Here is a 19,695-nt window from a genome sequence, read left to right as displayed (position 1 = left end):
TTCAAATATATTAGATATAAGGTAGAGGGTTTTTATTGAAAGATTGACAAAAATACTTAATAGCCATTAGATAGTTCCTAGTAAAGCCTTTTTAAAGGGTATATTTCCTGGAAAAAGTAAAGTGAATAACTAATGATTTTGCTTATTTTGCCCAATAGCTTCCAACTTTTAGCCTCCCACAAAGTTTGACAGACCTAATTGAGTTGTCAGCTGAAAGATCATTAGAAATAATTTTTGATGACATCATGATGTGCTATCATAAAATGCCTTCCATTTCCATCCACATGTTTATGTAAGCAACATTTCTCAGGCTTATAAGAAATAAAAACTGATTCAATTCATCCATAGATATGTGAACTGAAAAATAAAAAAATACTGTCTCATTAGGAAACATTCTCAATCAAACTTTATGCTTAAGATTTTTTTTTTAGTTGTCATTGGACCTGTATTTTATTTATTTATATGTGGTGCTGAGAATCGAACCCAGTGTCTCACACATGCCAAGCAAGCACTCTACCACTGAGCCACAACCCCAGCCCTTAAGAACTGTTTTAAAAATATATTTAAGTTATCCAATCAATTATGTATGATGAATTATTTTATTTTATTTTACTTCTAGGGACTGAACCTAGGGGTGCAGTACAACTGAGCTATATCCTCAGTCCTTTTTATTTTGAGACAGGGTTGGGTAAATTGTCAAGGATGAACTTGCAAAATCCTCCTGCCTCAGCCTCTCAAGTCATTGAGATTATAGGTGTGTTCCATTATGTTCAGCATGACTAATAATTGTAATAATTCAAACCAGATGAAAATTCTGGCATAAAATTAGAAGACAAATTTATATATATATAATTATTTTTTACAGTTAAGAATGACAGAGTAAGTAAAAATTCTGTGGGGGAAAATAAAAGGAAAATATGAGTTCAAAGAGAAAATTAGAAAAGTGTAGAATACATGACAAATAAACGGCAAACTTTTTTTTCTTCCCTATTTCTTCTTCTTCTCTCCCCCTTGTCCTATATAGCACTGAAAATTTGGTTTATGTAACTGATTAAAAATGAACAAAACAAAACAGGGTTGGGGATGTAGCTTAGTGGCACAGTACTTGCCTAAAATGCCCATGGCCCCCACAAAAAAGAAAACCCAGAGACTGCATTTGGCATAATCAGGTAGAAAGAGCTTAAAAATAGTGCCTGTTAGAAAAAGAAAAAAATGCCAGGTATGGTGGCATATACCTGTAATCCCAACAACTCAGGAGGTTGAGGCAGGAGGACTGCAAGTTCAAAGCTAGCCTCAGTAATTTAGCAAGGCCCTAAACAACTTAGTGAGACTCTGTCTCAAAAAACAAACAAACAAAACATAAAAAGACTAGAGATGTGGCTCAGTGGTTAAGTGCCCCTGGGTTCAATCCTGGTACAAAAAAAAAAAAAAAAAAAGAAAAAAAGAAAAAAAGAAAAAATGTTATAGATCAGCATAGAAAAAAATTTCTAGCATATAGTCTAATAAAGAACCTCAACTACATCTTAAGTATAGTCTATAATACATAGAAATTATGGGAGCAAAATACCCCCCAAATTTTATACAAACACTTCTCTTCAAGTGAGAGTAAATTAAAATACTGAATTCCAAATTTTGTGATCACATACACACAATTCTGAGGACTCTAAAATTCTTGCCCTTCAGTATGATTATTAGTACTATATAAAAGTGGTATTAGAAACAAAATGTTTTAAGCTGGAACCAAACAACTTAAAGGCTGGAAGAAATCCAAATTGCTTTGGTACCTGTTTTTGATCAGATAATTTAGAAGCTACCAGTTTAATCTGCAAAGGCCCTTGCAGGTATCTTAATCTCATGAACCACTTCATATCCTTCACATGGAACTTTCAGTTCTGTTCTTAACTCTGTGAGAGATATTGTTGTTATTTTTATTTCTTACACTATTGATAGAGCCAACTGGTCTGTCTTTTTTTTTAAGAGAGAAAGTCATGCTATGTTGCTCAGGTTGGCCCTGAATTCCTGGGCTTAAGCAATCCTCCCGCCTCAGTCTCTTGAGTAGCAGTATGTCATCATATCAAAATGTTACACACTCACAACACACACACACACACACATTTGTGTGTATATGTATATATATATACACACACATATATATTTTAGACATTGATTGACATTTATTTTATTCACTTATTTATATGTAGTGCTAAGAACTGAACCCAGTGCCTCACATATGCTAGGCAAACACTCTACCACTGAGCCACAACCATAGCCCCATCTTCTTTTTTGAAAAACAGGGTCTTGCTATGTTGCCCAGGTGAATCTCAAACTCATGACCCCAAGTGATCCTTTTGTCTTGGCTCCCTAAGGAGCTAAATTACAGATGTGTGCCACCATGTCCAGTTTGTCTATTTTCAAATGAACAAAAGCCGTTTTCTGTTTTGTCATTACCTCTTTTGGCATTCCACATTAATGTCTATACCTTACTGAAAGCAATGTTAACAAATTAGAAGGAAAAAATATTTAACAGTTTTTTTTTTTTTTAGAGAGAGGGGGGGGAGAGAGAGAGAGAGAGAGAGAGAATTTTTAATATTTATTTCTTAGTTCTCAGCGGACACAACATCTTTGTTGGTATGTGGTGCTGAGGATCGAACCCAGGCCGCACGCATGCCAGGCGAGCGCGCTACCGCTTGAGCCACATCCCCAGCCCCAGTTTTTTTCTTTTTGGTATCAGGGATTGAACCCAGAGTCACTTACCACCGAGCCACATCCTCCACCCTTTTATTTTGAGATAGGGTCTCAGTAAGTTGTTTAGAGCCTTGCCAAGTTGATCGGTCTGGCTTTGAACTTACGATCCTTCTGCTTCAGCCTCCTGAGCTGCTGGGATTATAGGAGGGCGCCACTAAGCCCAGCATCACAAACACATTTTAAATAAAATATTTGCTGAGTGAATGAACCTAATGAAGGATACATGACTCACAAACTCAGGTAGAAGTACAAAATAATCCAGTACAACTTGAATCCACATACAGGAATAACTTAACTCCTGAGCCACATCCCCAGACCTTTTTACTTCGAGACCAAGTCTTGCTAAGTTGTCTAGGCATCACTGAGGCTGGCCTCAAACTTGCAATCCTCCTGCCTCAGCCTCATAAATAGCTGGGATTACAGGCATACGCCATTCCTCCCTGCTGGAATAATTTTTATAGTGGTTTTGGTTATTAAATAATTATGGATTTGATGGCAACAAGAAGTATATTGTGGCTCAGATGAAGACAAAGTTTAAGGTACTTTATTACTGGGAGTACACCAGGGTCCATAGGTGCAACATGCAAATTACTCCCATTTCCAGAGTTGGTGTTGGGATAGAAGTAAACTCTACTGGTAAGTGAAGAAAAACCGTTAGGCCCTAGTTGCCAAACTGTTGCACATTGGAATCACTTGAGGATTAAACAAATGAACCAAAAAACCCAAAATACAAACAAAACAAATCCCACCCTGGCTCCCAGAGCCAAATATTCTGATTTAGCTGGTCTAGGTACAACCTGGGTACTGAGACTTTGGGCTTCACAGGTGATTCTAATGTGCAGAAACTCTGCTAACCAATGCTCTAAGGTTTTAAAAATATGACTTTAAGTTATTACTTACACCTGAGGCTTCACAATCTTCAGCTGAGTGAGGATATCTTTCTGTACTCTGGGATTCGCTGTGGCAGTAAGAGCCATTACTGGAACAGAAGGAAACTTCTGACGAAGCATATTCATTCTTTTGTAATCTTGACGAAAATCATGTCCCCACTAGTTGAAAAAATACTGCTTTTCAGATTATTTAGCTTTTCTTTATATAAAAAGAACACTAATGAATATAAAGAACCACTTTATTCTTCAATGAAACAGTACAACAGTTCACTCAATGTGGGGTTTTCTTTGATTCTGAAGATATACAAATATATACTATTGATAGCACAAATTTAATGATTTTCTAAGACATAAAAACAGTATGTAAGCCAGGCACAGTGGTGCAGTCCGGTAATCCCAGCAGCTCAGGAGGCTGAGGCAGGAAGATCATGAGTGCAAAAACAAGGTGCTAAGCAAATCAGTGAGATCCTATCTCTAAATTATAAAAATAGTTCTGGGGAAGTGGCTCAGTGACTGAGTGCCTGGAGTTCAATCCCTGGTACCCTCCACCGGCAAAAAAAACCAACCCCCCCCCCAAACAAAAAACAGTATTTACCTGACTCACACAATGTGCTTCATCAATAACAAAACGTGCCAAGAGCTTCCTCTCATACAGATTCTCCAGAGTGGAAATCAGCCGGTTACTGGCACAGACCTGGCCCAGAAATACACGAGACATTTAAACCCAGCACTTGAATAGTTTTGCTAAGTTCCATTACAGTTAAGCAGTATTAAAACCCTGACATAAAATTGGCTCTTATTTCAATAACATGAAGAGAACAGCAAAAGTAATAGAAAATAGCAAATCAGATATTTTAGACATTCACCCATGTTTAGCCAACAGTTTACTTATTAAGTTACATTTTTCTGCCTCGATACATGGTCCAACACATGTTTACACTGTTAATGGGGTTACAGATATGTGTTATGTTTGTGCATGTTGTTTGGGGAAAAAATCACGTGTGTATATATTGTACATATAGATATAAGTATGTATGTATTTTGTAGCTTTGTCCATGACAAGGCCTAGTAGAAATGACATCCCAGTAGCAACAAGCACATGTAGCACCCACATCTTGAAAGGGACACAGGAAGAGGACATAGAAGCCAGCTTGATGGAGCACTCTCACTGGTCAAATCTAGGACAAAGAGAATGTCAAAATACAGAATGATAATTGATTGTAACCCACTGAATAAATTAAGAATCCATGAATTCATACTGATAGAAATAAATACGTTCAATTAAAGGGAAAGCTTTTCCTTGTGATACAGTACCTACTATATTAGTAAAATCAAAATTTGGCATCCATTACAGTAATAACTGACCTGGAAGAGAGTCATCAGTGGATGCTAAGATTTGTGGGTAAAACTTTGATGTCTAGAAGGGTACATACATAATCTCAAACTATCCCATAACAGGATATCTGCTAATTACAAACGTGGGCAGGGCTGGGAGGAGTAACTATGATGGAGAAGTCCAGCTGATGCCACCTTAACCAAGTGAACAGTCACCTAACATCAGTAATAGAATGGATCAACATCAAAGCTCTCCCAATAGGACACATAAAATCTGTCACGTCTGTGCTATCCCTGCCTCAGTGAATGGCATAAATTTAATCATGAGGAAACACAAGATAACTCAACTGAGGGGCAGTTTTCAAAACACAACTAATCTTTAGATTTCAAAATGTCAAACTCATGAAAGACAAAAGAGAGAAATTCTTTAGATTAAAGGAGAGTAATCTTGGGTTTTCTTTTGCTACAAAGGACAGCAATATTGGGGACAATGTGTGAAACTAGAAGAAGGTTTAAAACTGAAGTAATAATACTGAATGAATGTATATTTCCTCATTTTTTCTTCAAGGCCTTGCACATATTAAGCACATGGGCTACATTCCTGGTCTAATGTGCGTGCATGTCTTGATTTTGATAACTGTTCTAAGGTTTTATAAGAAAATCCCTTATATTTAGGAAATACATAGTAAAATATTTAGGGTCAAAAGAATATTATGTCTGCAACATTTTTTTATTTGTTCTTTTTAGATATTCTTGATAGTAGAACGTATTCTAACATGTATACATACATACATATATCAAGTATAACTTCCCACTGTTGTTGTACATTATTTGGAGCTTCACTGGTCATGTATTCATATATGAATGTAGGAAAGTCATGTCTGATTCATTCTACTCTCTTTCCTATACCCATCTTTTCTCCCTTCCCTTCATTACCCTTTGTCGAATCCAATGAACTTCTATTTTTCCCTCCCCACCTCTGCAATTTACTTTTTTTTTTGTACCAGGGATTGAATTTAGGGGCACTTAACCAAATCCCAGCCCTTTTTTGGTATTTTATTTAGAGATAGGGTCTCACTGAGTTGCTTAGTGCCTTGCTATGTTGCTGCGGCTGGCTTTGAACTCTCAATCCTTCTGCCTCAGCCTCCCAAACCACTGGGGTTATAGGTGTGCAAAACTGTGCCCGGCTACAACTTACTATTTTTTTTTTTTTTTGGGTGGTGCTGGGGTTTGAGCCCAGGGTCTTGTGCATGTAAGGGAAGCACTCTACCAATTAAGCTATATCTCTAGCCCTGCAACTTACTCTAAATCAAATGTCTGAGGAAAAAAAAATAGAAAGAATGATAAAGTAATTAGAGTGAAATGTTTTCCTTTAGGGTTTCTGGGTGAAATGTTTACAGGAATTCTTTTTTTTTTTTTTTTGAGAGAGAGAGAGAGAGAGAGAGAGAGAGAGAGAGAGAATTTTAATATTTTATTTTTTTAATTTTCGGTGGACACAACATCTTTGTTTGTATGTGGTGCTGGGGATCGAACCTGGGCCACATGCATGCCAGGTGAGCACGCTACTGCTTAAGCCATATCCCCAGCCCTACAGGAATTCTTTGTAATATACTATACATCAAAAACGATGTCAAAGTTTTAAAAATATATAATTCTAGTGGCTTTAAATATTATATTTAAAAATAATGATATAAATACACAAACCTTCTCTGGAGTAACATATAGAAGTTTTATAATTGGGTCTTTTTTTGATAACTGGAGATAAATACTTGTAGCTTCTGAGTCAGTCTTATCACCTGTCAGATATGTAGCTGGAATCTAAGTGTAAAAGTAACAAATATTTAAATTTTATATATTAATTTGACAAGAGTTTATTTACTTTTAGGTTTTATAAATATTTTATAAGTCATATCAGATCTAGCAAACGAAATGTATCTCACTACAATAACAAATAATGAGGACATACATTTTAGAAAAACCCTTATTAAGTACAACTTACAACAGCCTTCCCATTGCTTATTAACTTTTCTTTTTTTTAATACTTATTTTATAGTTGTAGTTGGACATAATACCATTATTTTATTTATTTATTTTTATGTGGTGCTGAGGATCGAACCCAGGGCCTCACAAATGCTGAGTGCTCTATTGCTGAGCCCCAGCCCCAGCTCTACTTATTACCTTTTCTTTAATTTACTTTTCACATTTGTAAATAAGATAAATATGAATTTAGTGTCTAAGAGATTTGAGCCCTATGTATGGCTATATTAATATGAAGAATATTATAGAATGTAGTCATATATTTCCATCAACTGAGCCCTGAAGAAAAAGGATATATGTATGTGGGCATGCACATATGCATGCACTTCAAGACACTGGAAAGAGAACCATGCTGATCCAGCCACCGTAAAAAGAAAAATCTCTTTATATTAGTAAAAAAAAAAAAAAAAAAATATATATATATATACTAGAAAATATAGACTAAAAGCTCTTACTAAAATAATTCTCATAAAAGAATAAAAGATTGAATTACACACCATTATCTGTATCAGAATTTTCAAATGCTTGTGTTTAACTGTACAACTTAACTGTTATGCTTTATTATTATAATTCATGAATTATTTAATAAAAAAGTTATCTAGTACACTGAAACGTAATTCAGTAGAAGGTACACTTTTATTAGTATTTGTATGTTATAACTTACATCCAAGGAAGTCAGCTTTTGGACTTGATCTATTATTAGTGATCTCAAGGGAGAAATGACAATAGTGACCCCAGGAGAAACACAGGCAGGCAGCTGGTAACACAAACTTTTACCACCTCCTAAAAGAGAAACGAAAAAAAAATTTGTCAGCAAGACCATACTTTCAGGGGTCATTTCTATAGTTTGTTACTGGAGAAGTTTTTCTGATCATGTACAGTACCAATAAAATACATCCTATGCCATAATGCTACATATACATTGTTTCATAAAATGTTTTTTAAAAAAAAAATCTGTCAGCTTTTATCTTGAGAGAATGAAGGTAAAAGTTATAAGGGAAACCACATATAATAATCAAAATAGTCGATAGGATATCAAGTGATATTGTTCATGCTCCAATTTGCTGTACCCCTGAGCCAAACTATTCAAGCAGTTAATTAATTAATTAATTTTGGTGCTGGGACTGAACCCAGATATGCTTTACCACTGAGCCATATCCTCATCCCTTTTTGTTTTTCTATTTGGAGACAGAGTCTCATTAAGTTGCTTAAGGCCTTGCTCAGTTGCTGAGGTTGGCTTTGAATGAGCAATTTAAATAAAGCATAAAAATTTATTTTAGGACTTCTTATACAAGCACATACAACAGCAAAAGCATGAATCAGGGCAAAAATACTTAAATACAATGGAATTACTTAAAAGGTCTACCTGGGACATTTAAACATAGCAAGTTTTTTATTTCTAGCAATCCAAAAGATCTCTAAAAACCATGATCCTAGGATTAAATAATTTCTTCTTAATTAATTTATTTTTAAACATTTTTTTAGTTACAGATGGATATAAAAACTTCTTATTTATTTATTTATTTTGGTGCTGAGGATTAAACTCAGCGCCCCACATGTGCTAGGCAGGCACTCTACTACTGAGCCATGACCCCACCCCCATAAAATTTATTTATTTATTTTTAATAACCCCCCCCACATTTAGTTGTAGTTTGATGATACCTTTATTTTATTTCTTTATTTTTACGTGGTGCTGAGGATTGAACCCAGAGCCCCACATATGCTAGGCGAGAGCTCTACCACTAAGCTACAATCCCCACCTCTAAAATTTATTTTTTAAGAACTAGAATATATATATAAAATATACAAAACTGAAAATCAAAAACACATTGATCAGTATGTCTCTATGATCCAGAAGTCACTTTCAAGATCTCAGCTTTTTAAAATCATTATGGGCCTTCTGACAATGTCATAGCTTGAACTCCCAGTACTCTAATCAGTAAGAATAGTCCCAATCTCCCTTTGAAATAAAAGGAGAAACTACATTTGTAGGTATGAGCAGAAGATGAAAAGAAATTTCAAAAGACCAAGACAATTGTTGCTATGTAACTCTCATTCAAATCAATAGGACAGTAAACCAAATTATTTTTTTGTTTTTGCTTGCTGTGCTGGAGATTATGATAACAAGGCACCTGCCCTAGGCAAGCATTCCAGCCCAAAGTACACATTTCAAGCTGACTAAAATGATTACGTAGCAATTAATTTTCAATTTTACCTATCTACTAATGGCAGAGGCTGGAGCTAGGCAGTTTTAGGACCTTAGCTTTTTTCAAACTATATATTATATTTCTTCTTTTTCATATGAATTTCATTTTGGTATATATGTAGAAATGTCAAGGAAACAAAAGGATACTGAGAATAAAGAGACCTGCTTATTAGTTTATCAATAATCATAGTTGTATGTGTGTTCATAGTTGTAGGACTATGAAATGCTATTTAATCTTACTTGTCCTCCCTCAATTTTATCAACTGTAAAATGTACTAGATCAGTTAAAAAACTATTTTTGCCTAAAAGAAACCTTATCTGAAATATGTGTGTGTGTGCACGCACGCGTGCATGTGTGCACATATACATGTAAGCGAAGAAGTTGAAATTAAGGAAGGACTTTAATTTACTTTTTTTTTTGTTTTGTTTTTTGCAGTGCTAAGGGTCCAACCCAGGACCTTGCATGCGCTAGGCAAGCATTCCTCCACTGAGCTACACCTTCAGTCCACTGAGAGGACTTAAAACCTTAAAGGACCATAAAAACCTCTGAGAATCAGTGGCTTATACCAGGGTCCTTTCCAGTAATAGAGTTTTGTTTTGTTTTTTTTTTTAATATTTATTTTTTAGTTCTTGGCGGACACAACATCTTTGTTTGTATGTGGTGCTGAGGATCAAACCCGGGCCGCACGCATGCCAGGCGAGCGAGCAACCGCTTGAGCCACATCCCCAGCCCTCCAGTAATAGAGTTTTCAAGTACTAAATTAAGAGTAAAATAGAAGGTAGAGTGACAACATGTTAATAAAATTTGAAATGCTGATTACTAAGCTTATATCATTTAAATTTCATAAATCAAGGCAAGCAAAAAACAGAGGACTACAAGTAGGGACTGAAACTCCAAATTCTCCTACTTCCTAACCTAACACTTTATTTCATATTCTTATATATATGGCTACAAATCATAGGACAGCTGTTATAGCTTTACTAACATAACGAAAAGTTTTGGACTTTTCGAAACTGGAGCCAAGAAAAAACAGCATTCAACGCTTTACATTTAATCTTCATGACACTGTGAAGCAAGAACTTTATTATTTATCCCTATGGATACAAAGGAAATGGGTAAAGGGGGTAAGTGTCTTGCCCATGGTCATGCTGTTCATAAGCAAGAGCTACACTTTAATCCCAGGCCACTATACCAAACCTGATGAAATAAACTCCCAAAATGGTTCTGATTTTTTTTTCCAGTTGTAGACGAACATAATATCTTTATTTTGTTTATTTTTATGTGGTGCTCAGGATCGAACCCAGTGACTCACACGTGCTAGGTAGGCAAGCGCTCTACCACTGAGCCACAACCCCAGCCCTAATTCTGGTATTTGATGGTGATTTTTTCTTTTGGTTCACTTTTCAAGTCTTATTTAGATTAGAAAAAAAGAAAAATTCTAGATTAAGTCAAATACAATAAATTTTAAGTTAAAAATGGGCATGGTGACTGAAGCGTATAATCCCAGTGATTTGGGAGGCTGAGGCAGGAGAACTGCAAGTTCAAGACTAGCTTTGTAATGTTGTGAACAACCAATTAAAAAAAAAAAAAAAAGGACTAGCTTGGGCAACTTAGTGAGATCCTGTCTTAAATCAATCAATCAATAGAAAAATAAATAAATAAAAAGAGCACCCCTGGGTTCAATCTCCAACACCCATCCTCCTACTCAGAAAGAAAAAAGATCTTAAAGAGCTATAAACTTTATCCTGTCAACAACTAGAATAGATAGGAGGTGAAACACTTTCTTACTATGGCATGGGAGGTTTAAGAGGTCCCTGAAAGATAGAAATACTGTGTAGGTGTTCTTTTTATTTCTATTAAAGGGCTTTCATTTAACATCTGCCAATGGATTCCTGCCAATTTATATCTAAAAATACATACCAGTGGGCATTAGGATAAAGCAGTCTTCACCAAGCAGTGTAGCATTGATCGCCTCTAGCTGATTAGTTCTAAAATTATGCAGGCCAAATTTTTTATGAAAAATCTTCATCATTTCTTTTGTATGAGAAAAACTGAGACCTTGGAAACGCTCGTGTCTCAGATTTGTAGATGCTAAATTCTGCGCCAAGTTGTCTAGAAAAACAATGTTAAGAAAAATCAGTGCATTCAGGTAATAACACAGTTTTAGCATTTACCATTCCCCCTGCAGGATCACTGTGCACCTAGTTCTCTCCAGCACACCTTAACTGTTTACATGGTTTCCTTTCCAAAGAGTGTGAGAAAATCCCCTGATATCCCCGGGTGCTCCCTGGCTTTTTTTTTTTTTGGTACTGAGGATTTAACCAAGGGGTGCTTTACCAGTGAGCCACATCCCTAGCCCTCTTTTTTTGTTTTATTTTTAATTTTTAAAAATAATTTTTAGTTGTTGATGTATCTTTATTTTTTATTTTATTTATTTATATGTGGTGCAAAGGATTGAACCCAGTGCCTCATGCATGCTAGGCAAGCGCTTTGCCACTGAGCCACAACCCCAGCCCTGTTATGTTTTATTTTGAGACAGGGTCTCATTGAGTTGCTTAGGGCCTCTCTAAGTTGCTGAGGCTGGCTTTGAACTTGTGATCCTCTTGCCTCAGCCTCCCAAATCCTTGGGATTACAGGTATATGCTACCACACCTGACTTTCAGAAAATTCTTAAGGGAACAAATCAATTCTTTTTTTTAAAGAGAGAGAGAGAGAGAGAGAGAGAGAATTTCAATATTTATTTTTCAGTTTTCGGCAGACACAACATCTTTGTTGGTATGTGGTGCTGAGGATCGAACCCAGGCCGCACACATGCCAGGCGAGCGCGCTACCGCTTGAGCCACATTTCCAGCTCCATTTTTTTTTTTTTTGTTTTATTTTGTGATACTGGGGATTGAACCCAGGACCTTGTGTGTGTGAGGCAAGCACTCTACCAACTGAGCTATACCCCAGCCCCTCAAATCAATTCTTTTATTGACTTCTACAGTGTCTATCCCTACTATTTATTCTCTTTCTCTTCTTTCTTGACCTTTAAGGTAATCATGAGTTTTCTTCTTGCTTCATTTTTATGTTTTGTGGACCTGGGGCTTAAACCCAGGGGTCATGTACACTAGGCTAACACTCTACCACTGAGCTACAATGCCAGTCCTCCAGCATGTTAGGCCACTCTCTTCAACTGAGTTATATACCTTGATCCCCTCTACTGGATTTGCATTCCCTTTTCTGACTCTAATTTCTCTTCTTATCTCTTAAATTTAGAAGGCTTCCAGGTACCTGGAATTTTCCTAGTCCTGTGATCTTAAACATAACCTACATGCACAGAAAATGCCTGGATGTCTTCTGATACCCTACTAAGTTCCTATCCTGCAAACATCTCCACTCATCTGCAAGACAGTTCTACCTGAACGACTTAACAACACTTCAAGGTCAACCAATCTTAAAAATAGTCGTCCCCAGCTTCTCTCCAACCTGACTCTGCTTCCTGATTCCCCTATTTCTGTGAATGGTGTCATAGTTTTCTCAGTCACTTCAGTCTTGAGGGCCTGAAACCTCAGAGTCATCTGAACTTCTCAGATTCTTCTTTCACAACGTCTCTCACATCCACTCCTGGCTCTTATCCTCTCTGTGGCAACTCTGGCTCAGTAGTGAACAAAGGTACTCATGCCAGCTCTGGCAGCTACCCTCACCCCAACACTCAACTGTCTCAAAGATGATTGCAAACACCAAGTATGACACATTCTAACATACCAAAATAAATCCATTAATGACTATTTTAAAGGTCAATGGCGTAACTGCAAGTACAACCTCCGAGTATTAAGTCATCAATGGCAAAAATAGGAAAGCTGTAGTTTATAAAACTCTGCACATGTACACTTGGTTCAGTTAAAAAGCACTATGTAATAACTTTACAGGGCTGATGTAAAGTTTTAAAATTAATTTTGGCTTTATTCTGGATCTTTAAAGTGGCTAAATTCACTCCTCCAAAAACTCTTTAAACTGTTAGCTCCAAGAGGGGAGGAAATATTTGTTATCTGTCTTTAGAGTATTACCAGACCCAGCACAGTACATGGCACATTGTGAGCACTTAACACATATTTGTTGAATGAATGAATGAAAATGATTCTAGGCTGAAAGAAGTAATCTGATGGCTTTAAGAAATTTTTGTGGGGGGATAGGAAGGATGGTAGAATGAAACAGACATTATTATTACTATGTGTATATATGTGACTGCATGAGCAATATGATTCTGCAACCTGTACACTCAGAAAAATGAGAAATTATATACCATCTGATTCAAATGTATGATATGTCAAGGTCATTATACTGTCATGTGTAACTAATTAAAACAAATAAAAAATTAAGATACACATACATTTTAACATATAAATTTTTTTTTATGCCCATAAAACTTGACCTTCATGATGAGCTTTATTGTTTTAGGGACTAAAGATGTTAATTTAAAGGCAAAGCACATTTGTAAATGATTTTAGGGCTTTACTACAATAGGTTATAATTATACATTTTATAAAACTACAGCTGCTACAGAGACAAAAGAGCATCTTGCTTTTGAAATTTCAATTTGTAATGCATATTATCAGTAGAAATTTGCATAGAAACAATGTAGTTTTCAGGCAATGATGACTTTTGCTATGTTTTTTCTTATACAATTCCTATTTTGGACAGTTCTGTTTTCCTATAATATTTAAGCATACAATTTATTTTAAACTTACCAGTGTGATTCTGAATTGATTCTGAAAAGCTTTTAGTTTGAGCAGTAGATGACACTGAAAGACAGTTTGTCTTGGCTGAAGAAATCTTCTCTGATACTGATTTAATTGGTCTACCTTCCTTGATAGGGTGATAGGCAGCTGTGGAGGATTTGCTGGCTGTTAAATTATGCATTATATTTTCCCAGTCCTCATCATCATCAAAGTCATCTATGTCAAAATTATCAATATCATAGGAAGCCTGGATTTCTCCTTCTAAGTAATTTTTTGAAGCAATGTTTTTATTCTGATTTTTTATAGCCGTGCTTGTAAGAACATTTCTTTCATTTCTTTTTTCTATCCTTGGTGTTTCAGCCCAGTTGCCACTTACAAAGGACTTCTGTAAATGGGAAGTGAATAACGGTCTTTCAAAGAAATTCTTCAAGGTGTCTGAGGATTCTGTCTTCTCTGGGGTAGTGGTCAGTAAACATTTCCCAGTGGAAAGAGAATTTGAGGGAAGGTGTGGAAAATTTAACTCCTTAACAGAATTCCCCCCTGGGCAGAAATCACTCTCCACTGGGTTATCAAGTGAAACAGGCCTGTGTCTCCACACTGAACCAAAAAGACTGACATCATTTCCATTAAAATCTGCTTCAGCTAGGAGTTTCCTTCTGAAGAGAGAAAAGAAAACAACCCATTCAATGTAAGTAGTTTACTATGGTAGGTCACAAAATAATTTTTAGTTTTCAACCCAAACAGAAATTGTGGCAAAATATCTCATTTTTCCCAGTCTCAAAAATTTGAATACAAATGCAAAAGGAATAGTTTGAAAAGCAAACAAATTTAAAACACAGAAATATGACAATTATCCTTATGTAATTCCCAGGTCAGAAAGGCTGGCCTGGCCCTATCCTTTTTTTTTTTTTGTTACTGGGGATTGAACTCAGGGACATTCAATCACATCCCCAGCCCTATTGTTTTTTATTAGAAACAGTGTCTCACTGAGTTGCTTGGTGTCTCACTGTTGCTGAGGCTGGCTTTGAACCTGCAATTCTCTTGTCTCAGCCTCCCAAGCCACTGGGATTATAGGCATGTGCCACTGCACCTGGCTTTTTTTTTTTGATGAGTAGTAGAAATGAATTTGGTATTTTTCAGAATGAGAAAAATCAAGATACCTTATATTCCGCTGTTGAAGCAGCTCATTCCCACAATTCAAAGCTTTCAGATCATCAACAGGAATCATATCAACTAATTTGCAGATGTGGTCCATCACATGAATAAGCTGCTGCTTTAAATTTATCTGTCTAGCTATAAAACAATTATGTTATTAATATTTTCCTTAAAAACAATAAAGACTTAAACTTTTAAGTCATACATGTAAAATGTGAAACCATAAACAGCTATATAGTGTTCTAATATCTGCCTGTGAATTGAGATCAGATTATCTCTAATGAGAGCTCATAACTGTTTTCATTTAATTTCATGATAATATTTCTCTTAGGGTAGCAAGGTCATTGGAAGATGTTTATCAATTCACTATGATTTTTTGATTAATTACACATATAAATGTCATTATATGTAGGTAAGGGCTGGCAGGCAAGAGCCTCACTTGTTTTGGCCTGCCTGATTGGTCCAGGCTTTCCTTGAATGCTCACAGCACGATACCTGGACTTTTTTGGAGGCCTCCTCTGTCCTACTCCTTCAGTGGGCATCTGTTATAAGGTAGCCCAAGGAGAATGAGCTCTGGAAATCTTTCAACTTTCACTGAGAAAGAGGACCTCTTTTCAACAAGCCTGAAATGCTGATGGTGGCCATCTTTGCTACCACCCAGGAAGGACAGACAGCTGGAGAATAAAACCTGCATAAGGGAAAGCAGAAAATAAAGATGAAATGAGATGAGATATGGCTGAGATGGAGAGATGTGACAAACGAGTGGAGAGAAAAGGCAAGTAAGTGTATGGGAGAAAACATGATGATAATGTTTGGAATTCAACCAGCAAGCTCCATGCGCTTTGTTTTCTAAAAAATAAATTTCAATTTTTTTTTTATTAAGCCATATAACTAGGAAATAGAATTTCAAAGGAGTTAATGGAAGAAAACAAATAGTCTAGGGTAGAAATAAGAAGCAAAGAAGATGTCTGCTCCACCTCAAGAGCTTGTGATATGTAGGAAGAAAAAAAAATCAGTTTGGGGGCTTTAGGAGAAATGGTATTTTCAGGGTACGAGGAAAGAAAGAGATTAAATGTTCAAAGAGAATGAGGCCACAGAGGCTACGACCAACAGCAGGAGCTGTTGGTGAAGGCTTTAAAGGTCAGGAAGGAGAGGAGGAGAGGAAGAGAGAAAAGAACAGGGGAGGACAGAATAGTGTGGGGACAACCATCTATATGAGAATGATGTGGGAAATTTGGGTTTCTACTGGTGACTGTGAGGAAGTAGGGATGTGAGGTAGGAGATGATAAAAGAAGAACTGCTCAATTCCTATGTAACTTCTGTTTTCTATGCAAGGAGAATGTGTACTGGTCTGAAGATAGTGAAAATCAAAATAGGCTCAAAGATAGACACAAATACCTTCCCAGTTGGGAAAGAGCTTGGTCTGCCTGGTGGACACACTACACCTCAGACTACATAGGAAATCCATAAGTAAGATCTCAGAGACCCTGTTGCTGATATAAGAGGCATCTAGTGAATAAGAGTTGATGAAAAATTAAGGCAGACATTGTTCTAATTTTCAAAAAAAATGTTGAAGGTGATTGTCAAAAGTTACAGGCTGGTGATCTTAACGTAAGTTCAACATAAAATTACATATCTACCTACTCTAGAGCTGATGCCCATCCATTCCCTCTTGCTGCCACAGACCTTGACCTTTTTGGATTAAGAGCTTGTCTTTTGCATTCCATGGAAAAGGAAAAAAAATATAATTGGAAGGTAGATATGTAACTAGTTGAACAGGAAGTGGTGATGAATGGCCTAATGTCAACTAAGACAGAGGCCTCTAGTGGCATTCTGTAGGGCTCTGTCCATGCCCCTACCCTAGGAATGATTTTATCAGTGAAACTTAATGATACAGAGACAAACACAGTACAGTGGTTATCAGTGTGAGCTCAAGAGCCTCAAGATTGCTGGGTTCAAATTCCAGCTCTGCTGCTATCTAATTCTGTGAACATGTATAATTATTTAACTCTTCCATACCTTAGATTCCTTATATGTATGATGAAGATAAGAGAACTGTCTCCAAGGGCTAATGTAAGGACTGAATTAGTGCTGAGAAGATCAGATATTTCAGGAACATCCCTAACAATAAATTCAGAGACCAAAATAAAAGACACGAGCAGACAGAACAGAAAACACTACAAACGTGCATATACACAGCCCCCATGAAAAAAAGTTCAGCATCTGTCAAACAAGAGTATTGCGCTTCACAGAAATATTCAGAGAACAAAAATAGCTCTGGGAAGTTGAGCTGATAAAAATGAAAAATTTCATAGAAAAGTTAGATAAAACAGAGAAAATCTCCTAAAAAGTAGAAAAGCAAGAGATGAAAGATAATTAATGGATGTCTAACATACAAATAATAGAAATTCTAGGAAGATTCAAAGAGAAGAAAAAGACAATAAAAAATAAATAATACCAGAAAAACTTACAGAATAGAAGTACACAAATTTCTAGAACGAAGTGCCTCTGGCAGCTGGGGACAGTGGCACACACTTATAATCCTAGAGACTCAGAAGGCTGAGGCAGGAGGATCAAGGTCAGACCCAGTAATTTAGCAAAACCCTGTCTCAAAATTAAAAAATAAAAAAGATGGATGGGAGGTGGGGAAGGAGAAAGTGCTGGGGAGTGATAGTAGCCAAATTACATTGTTGTATTGTGTATGGTGTGTATGTTCAAATACCCCATTAGTATATACAACTATTATGTACCAATAAAAAAAATGTGGGGAGAAAAAAAGATTTTTCTCCATCTTTTATCCTATAAAAAGCTAAAAAATAGCTGGGTGCGGTGGAGCAGGAGGCTGAGACAGGATTGTGAGTTCAAAGCCAATCTTGGCAAAAGCAAGGCACTAAGCAACTTGGTGAGACCCTGTCTCTAAATAAAATACAAAACAGGGCTGGGGATGTCGCTTAGTGGTCAAGTGCCCCAGAGTTCAATCCCCGGTACCCATCCCCCACCCCCCAAAAAAGTTAAAAGATAAAAATAATAAAAGAAAAGAAAAAGAAAGTGCCTTTGGGAAGAAATTAAGGGTGGAAAAGGGGACTGGTGTTTTTCAACTTATGAACAATTGGATTATTTATACTAGATATTTAATAGAAAAATTTTAAAAAGTAAGGCAGTTGTGGAAGTGTACAGTTATAATCCCAGCTATTTGGGAGGCTGAGGCAGGAGGATTCCAAGTTCAAGGCCAATCTCAGCAATTTAGCCAGACTCTGTCACAAAATAATATTTTAAAAAGTTGGGGATGTAGCTCAGTAGTATAGCATTTCCTTAGTATATGCAAGGTTCTGGGTTAAAAAAATCCTCAGACCCTACCACATGGCCCCCTGAAAAAAGAGAAACAAATAGAATCCCCCAGAAATAATTGAAGCAAATAAGCAAAAAGTACTACATTTTCATCAAGACCAGGCTCAGAGTACATACAAGGGACAACCAAGAGAATGAAAGGTCCAGAAACCAATATGTGTAAGAGTTAAAAAAGATTCAACAGTATTTTGATTGGGGAGAGGGACTTCTAAGATTCCCTCTGTATTTATCTCACTAGGATTAAAGTTATAGGAAGGTAAATTCTGGAAATGTGAGATGATTTTTTTAACAAGCAGTATTTTCAAGGTAGAGATGAATCTTGTGAAACTATGACCTTACGCATGTTCAAGAAAATGCTAGCTAACCAATGAAGAAGAAGAATTCTATGATATTAGAACAAAAGGCACAAAAAAATTTGCCATTTTAACTATACAGGATGAAAACATAAATCTTAACTTTATAAACAAAAGTAAGTAGCTGAAATATGTGATATGTCTCTAATGCTTTTTGTACCATCAAAGTCTTCATTAGTTTCTGGATTGGGCTCTTGAGTAGTCATCTTCTCTGGTTTCGATAAAACATCTTTTGATGCGCTGAGAACATCCTTCTCTCTGTCAGAGGCATCAAGATCCTTTAACATACTTAAAAAAAAAAAAGTTAAACCAATCATACTGTAGACTTGACCAAATAAATGTATTATTTTTCCCCTAACAGTTTTCCTTTTTCTTTTTGATACTGAGAATTGAACCTAGGGGCACTTAACCACTGAACCACATTCCCAGACCTTTTTAGTTTTTATTTTGAGACAAGGTCTTGCTAAGTTGCTAAAGGTCTCGCTAAATTGCTGAGGCTGGCTTTGAACTTATGATCCTTCTGCCTCAGCTTCCCAAGCCACTGGGATTACAGGTGTGTACCACCACACCCAGCTATCCTAACATTTTTCTACAACTGGTTAGACAGTATACAACAGATAAGAAAAATTATTTTATATCTCCTCTATTCTAAAGCCTCTTTAGCTGTTCCTCAAAGTCTTTCTTTATCTGGTCCCAAGATACTTTTCAACTTTTATCTCCAATTATGCCCTTTCAGTAACACCACCTCCAATCACACTGCACCATTTATATTCCTTACAAATGCTGCATTGTCTATTTTAAGGTTTTGCCTCTGTTCTTCTCTCAATTAAAAAAAAAAAAAAACCTGCCATGGTAAACATTTTTTTCTAAAATATTTTTTAATTGTTGATAAACCTTTATTTTT

The 19,695-nt window shown here is 36.2% G+C and overlaps 1 protein-coding gene, 1 non-coding gene and 1 pseudogene across 5 annotated transcripts in view; 1 reads left to right on the top strand and 2 right to left on the bottom strand.

The window, feature by feature from the left end:
* Window positions 1-19,695, bottom strand: part of Blm (BLM RecQ like helicase) — a 103,068-nt gene that overhangs the window by 34,448 nt on the left and 48,925 nt on the right. For 3 of the 4 annotated variants that reach the window (XM_078051151.1, XM_005320165.4, XM_078051150.1), the window contains 8 exons: window positions 18,952-19,079; window positions 15,096-15,228; window positions 13,945-14,591; window positions 11,135-11,326; window positions 7,672-7,790; window positions 6,675-6,788; window positions 4,231-4,329; window positions 3,646-3,794 (listed from right to left, as the gene is read on the bottom strand). In XM_078051151.1, the coding sequence (XP_077907277.1) occupies window positions 3,646-3,794; window positions 4,231-4,329; window positions 6,675-6,788; window positions 7,672-7,790; window positions 11,135-11,326; window positions 13,945-14,591; window positions 15,096-15,228; window positions 18,952-19,079 (1,581 nt within the window). Of the gene's footprint in view, window positions 1-3,645; window positions 3,795-4,230; window positions 4,330-6,674; window positions 6,789-7,671; window positions 7,791-11,134; window positions 11,327-13,944; window positions 14,592-15,095; window positions 15,229-15,585; window positions 15,714-18,951; window positions 19,080-19,695 lie in introns of those variants that run through there. The other variant, XM_021722918.3, reaches the window with a different exon arrangement.
* Window positions 7,823-7,900, top strand: LOC120887117 (small nucleolar RNA U3; annotated as a pseudogene).
* Window positions 12,093-12,165, bottom strand: Trnav-cac (transfer RNA valine (anticodon CAC)). Its single transcript has one exon. It is a non-coding gene; the product is annotated as a tRNA-Val (tRNA).

The sequence above is a fragment of the Ictidomys tridecemlineatus genome, chromosome 5 (assembly GCF_052094955.1).
Source record: "Ictidomys tridecemlineatus isolate mIctTri1 chromosome 5, mIctTri1.hap1, whole genome shotgun sequence".
Classification (NCBI taxonomy): domain Eukaryota; kingdom Metazoa; phylum Chordata; class Mammalia; order Rodentia; family Sciuridae; genus Ictidomys; species Ictidomys tridecemlineatus.
Note: the sequence above shows the minus strand (reverse complement) of the source record. Positions and strands in the feature narration are given on the sequence as shown.